General features: G+C 37.3%; 1 protein-coding gene across 1 annotated transcript in view; it reads right to left on the reverse strand.

Annotated features, from left to right (window-relative positions):
- rimbp2b (RIMS binding protein 2b) overlaps window positions 1-5,731 on the reverse strand; it is a gene marked incomplete at its 3' end in the record, with an annotated part of 94,337 nt that overhangs the window by 75,496 nt on the left and 13,110 nt on the right. The window contains 1 exon segment of the mRNA XM_014023438.1: window positions 1,124-1,243. Coding sequence (XP_013878892.1) covers window positions 1,124-1,243 — 120 coding nt within the window.

Raw genomic sequence — 5,731 nt, forward strand, 5'->3', positions numbered from 1 at the left:
TGGACATTTATGGTTTGATTTCTTTGTATGTATGGATCACTTGTGTTGTTACCGACATCTGATGAAAATTTCATGTCATTAGCACCTCTAGTAATATATTTACTGAGAAAAATGATGACGTGTTCAATATTTATTTTACCCGCTGTAAAGTGGAACTGCAATACTTTGGTCTGAATTCCTCTTTTTTGTAAATCCACAAGCCCCTCTTTCACCCCTTCTCTGAGGTGTRTCTCAGATCAACTTGTTTTGAGGCTGCCTCTTTAAATCTAAATGAGGCACTTCAACGGTCCACTCCATTTTGGTAGACTACTTTGATAGAGGTTTAMGGCTATATAGCGACGTAGAAACATTTTACTAATGAATCAAAAGATGTCAACAACAGAAGGTCTATCCAGCCTTACATGTTGGAGCCAGAGGAGAATGAAGATGACTAAACTGTAGCTGGTGASTCCAGACCTTCCTTAGAGGTTCTGTAGCAAATAATTTGATGTAATAGTTCAGAAAATGTCCTAGAAAATAGAGAAAACTGAACTAGTTGAAACATCTGACAAACTGAATATAAATATTACCACTCAGCACCAGGAGAAACTAAATTCACCTTTACTGCACTCCTAGAGACTCCATAAACATAACAAAACGTATTTAACAACTAAAAAGGTGGATTTTGCTTGATTATGACCTTTAAATAAAGTTCTTATTTGTTTTCTCAGTCTTGCAACAAAACTACAGATGCAGAAGCTCATACTGAAAGTCTTCATGATGAAGATGATTTCCAGCATGTATTACGTGGTTTATTTAATAAGTCAGCATGCGAGYCACTTCCTGTGTCAAATGTAATGAAGAGCAAGTACGACCCTTTCCCTGACACAGTCATTGCTCATAAAATAATAAGCAAATAGACAATTTGACCCCAGTTAGTCCCAATGAGGATTCACTGAAGACAAATTGAAGTGAGCAGAACCCRTTTCGAAATTAAACCAACAACTGGAGGCAAAATTATTCACAGTTCACARGTTCATGATCCCAAGCCAGAAACAGTGAAAAGTAAATGCCTCTTATGGGGTCCTGAATTGCCCCTTAATATCCCACACATCAAAATGACCCTTTCACACAGAGCACTCACCAGTAACTTCTGACGGAGCCTTTGCTGGTTCACAGTCTCTCGGTTGAGTTCAGCTCTGGGATTATCCTTCAGAGGGAGAAAGTTGTCCACACAGTGGAAGGGCAAAACTTCATTTCCCAGCTGTAGGCAAGAAAAGTAAGTTAAGCTTATTGGTTAAATCTGTTTAATCTAAAATGAGTGCTTCTTTGAAATAAAAGACCTTTTTAAAAAACAGTTATTTTACTTGTGATAACAAAATACCAGAATCATCCAATAAGGAATGTGGTTGTGATTGCACAAATTAACATATCTTTATTATTATATCATTTCATTTTAAAGTGTAACACAGATTTGTTTGCCAACATTCCCAAAAGCCTGTAAACAACCGGAAAAGTAAGTCCGTCGCTGAACAATAACACTTAAGCACTCTTTCAACCAGATACTTACAAACCCACAAATGCATAAGACTCCAGCAAGCTAAAACAACRTCCTCTCTCCATGTTCAGCCACTTAGCCAGCAACATTTAGACGTTATATTTAGACGTCCTATTTTGCAAATGCTGCCTTTTTGAAATTTGGTATGCTTGTTTGTCTTTGTGTCTATGGTGTATAATGATGTGATTGTGATGCTGTAATTCTGAGTGTTTTATGTGCTGCAGAACAGGAACCTGCTGTAAAACAGCAATTATGCTGAGTCAGGCTTCATTTTTAGTAATCTTTTCTTGTTAAATAAATAAATCAAATCAACGTTGATAGCACTACCTAAACTGCTTGTTTTTGCCAAGCTAGTGGAGCTGGCTGGAAATAATAATGCCCGCTATTAAATTATTCATGGGTGCAGCCAGGTGGAACCAGATGCTGCTTTTGTGTCATAGAGGCAGAGCGGTAACTTGACTAAAGCATAAAAGGCCATCACTGCGTGGAAGGGGGGACTTCATCGAACAAGGCTGGATGCTGCTGGGCTGCAGGAGAAAACACGGGAYGTCAGTCCGCTCGCCTGGCTGTTTCCACGGGATATTTTATGTGCGGGTGTTCAGACAGAGGACAGCGATTCAGCTGGTTGGTCCATGGAGGAATGGATCCTGAGGTGTTATAGCTCCCGTGTCGCTGATGCTCTGTACCCTGTTTGTACCCAACACTGACAACTGGAGCCACGGCCAGAAGATGACCTTTTTTCCCCTTTTTAATCCGTGCCATGTTGTAATGCTGAATACTAATGCTATGTTGCTTTGTGCCCGCCACTCATGGGAACAAGCTGGGCTATTTTTAGCTGCTTGTCCCCAGCTGCACATCTCCAACCCGGGGCCAATAGGCAATTAGTCTTAGTTGTTTCTCACGACAGTAGGCAGTGCTAGAACCTCCCTAACCCAAGAAGACATCTGGACACAGGCAGTCTTGGTCCTGTACCAACCCCCGCCTCTGGACAAAACTGAAGCAATACCTCCACCTGCTTTAAGTTTCATTGGCGCTCCCAAGTTCTGGTTCTGTTGCTGTCCGTAAACTGAAGTGTTGTGTGTTCTTACGCAATTCACAACTTTTTTTTAAAACAAATTTGTATTTTCTGTTCTAAGAATAAAATAAAGCAGTGTTGATAATGTTGTTTAAATTGGTTAGTTTTGGTTAAAGAAACTGAAAAAAATTGTTTTAATATATTGTAATACATAAGCAAGAAACTCCTGAAATGTTTTTGTTAAAGCAGTATGTTTAAAAAAAATCTGTTGAAAGTGTTTAGTACATCAAACATTAGTAAAAAATCAGTATGTATAAAAACATTTCATACATATCAATTTTCAGAAATTTTTCATCTTTTTTTATGAAAAAGTAAAATGTTTCAAATTCAGCAAAACTGAAACTTAAATGTTTTGCACAAACTCATGTTGCATTATTGTCTTAATCTGTCAAAAATTATTGTTTTTACATATTTCAATAACAAAGTATAATTAGTCTGTTTAGAAATCTGTAAATTATGACAGTATATATGATTTATTTGCTAATACATTCTTCTTTATTACAAGCCCTTCTTATCCATTGATGAAGAAAATGAGACACTGAACTGGACAGATGTGATCAAACTGACAGTATAATGTCCTGTGCCTTGCCTTCAGACCAACAAATATAAATGATTCCTAATAAAACAGGAATCACAGTGTTGTAGAACCAGCAGCTCAACCGTATTTTAGAGCAATCAGCTGTGAAATTTCACTTGATTAGAACAATTATACACACACATAAACACAAACATGTAACACTGAGGCCCATTAGCATCCCATTAATTATTCTCAGCATTAAAAGTGCTGTAGAAACACATTCACCCAGGACTGATTGGCACAGTGTGACTCCAGCCATGGCTGCCAATAATATGGTATCAAAATGTGAGCAATTAACCTCTGTGTGTTTGTGTTAAAGACATGAACATTGGTTATAGCGTCCAACAAACTGCTTCAAGTATGCAAATGGAAAATCTAATTCAGCAGATTAATTTCACTTTTGTCAATAAACTAGGCCGAATATATGACCTGAAGAAAGAGGGCACAGTGAGCAAAATCAACAAAATAAACAGAAAGGCAGAGACAGACACAGAGACTGAGATTAAACCCGTGGAGATAAGCTGTTTTATCAGAAAACAAATCCTGACAAATATTCATCATTGCCTGTGGATTTTGGCAAGATCCACATATTCATCCCTAACCCCCACCCTCAGGTGTGTTCATTTACCTATCAGAACAAATCCAAGCATGCCTCCAGCTTACTGAGCTAAATGCCTGAAAAGAGCTGTTGAAAGCTGAGAGGAATACAAATACTGGAAAAAACATGTTTTAATTAGTTTCAATTTCTTCATAATATTTTATGCTGAACTTTCAATAAAAAATTTGACGTGTACTATTAATGTACTTTTAAACATTCTCATTACTCTGTTTAAATATATTCTAAATCTAAAGGAACATTTGCCCAAAAGTTATGGAATAACATTCATAAGACTGCCAGTACCAAAGGTTCCCAGGTTTATCCATCTGTTTATCTATCCTTCCATCCCTCCATCCATCCATCCATCCATCCATCCATTTATTTATCATCCATCCATCCATCCATCCATTTATTTATCATCCATTCATCCATCCGTCATCCATCCATCCATTTGCTCATCCATCCATCCGTCTGTATCCATCCATCCATTTACCCTTTCACCATCCATTTGTCATATATCCATACATTTGTCCAGCCATCTAATTTGTCTGTCTTTTATCCATCCATTTATCTGTCTATCTTTCATCCATTTATCTGTCTATCATTCATCCATTTGTCTGTCTATCCATCCATTTGTCAATCCATTTGTCCATCCATCCATCCATCTCTCCTTTTATCTGTCCAATCCATCCAWCCATCTATCCATCCAACCATTATTACTTTTTGAAAGTTTCATTGAAATATATCCAGTATTTTACATGATATTTTGCTAAAACAACAGACACAAACACGCCCATACTGGTAAAAGCATTACCACCAGCCGTTCAGCAGCAGGTGAAAAACATAGGAAAGAATGAAAAACTTTCAAACCAAAGAACACTTTCATGGTGGTACTTTTTACTTCAACTTATGTGAAATGTCCGAAGAAATGGGATCAGTAGATACAAAAGAATAAACATCTCAGCAACATTTTCTCAAAGGGACATGTATGATAGTTTAGCATTTGCTGAATTTGACAGACTGGAGAAAAAGTATTCTCTGATTTAAACTTCTGGATCCCAAAAATTAACATATGAACACAGAAATCTTCTGGAGCTGCAGTAACACTGACTAAACAAAGACTGCCTTCATCAAATTTTAAAATGAAGGTGCAGCTTTTCAAACATCGCCTAAAAACATCTCATTATCTCGCATAAAACAGAAAAAATTAAGTTTATTCAAACTCCCCTCTTCATGAGTGGTCTTTTTAACAGAAAATTGCAATTTATTCAGTTGAGGACAAGCTAAAACACAATTCACTTTGCTTTATAATTAAAAAAAGGCAAAATATTGCTTTTAAACAAAGCCAATTTATAAAGGGTACAAAATAAGCACTTAGTTGCTAAATTCCAGCCAGTGCAGATAATCTGGAATATGTTAACCTTTATGGGTGCTTCTTGGCAACAGAGACATGGTTAAAACTGAAAGGATGTTGAGACTAGGTCACCAGTTGTCATATCACAATAACAGCATAAAGCCACGTTCAGTTCATGTTGAATCACTACTGCTAATAAAGAGTGAATGCATATGAAGGAATGCATATTCCCCTTTTATAGTAGCATTTATAGCAGGTTTTGTTTTTGTCCAACCTCAACAGCATTATGCTCAGTCTCACGTGAGATCTTGCAAGATGTGTTATTCAATTCTACACACAATTAGGGCCTGATCTAACTGTGTGCACCGAGGATTGCGTCTGTTTAATGGGCAAAATAGGCGCAATGGATTCAGTGTGTTTGCCTTTATGAATGTACAGAAAAATATGATTATCAGAACATGCAAAATACTGGGAGGAGGATATACAGATTTGTCCTGATGCATCTCAGTGGCACAGGGGTGCCACCGAGCCATTGGTTCAGATATGTTGACGACACCTGGGTTAAAATTAAAGCCCAGGAAGTCCAACAT

This window comes from Austrofundulus limnaeus, unplaced genomic scaffold (genome assembly GCF_001266775.1).
Source record: "Austrofundulus limnaeus strain Quisiro unplaced genomic scaffold, Austrofundulus_limnaeus-1.0 Scaffold369, whole genome shotgun sequence".
Classification (NCBI taxonomy): domain Eukaryota; kingdom Metazoa; phylum Chordata; class Actinopteri; order Cyprinodontiformes; family Rivulidae; genus Austrofundulus; species Austrofundulus limnaeus.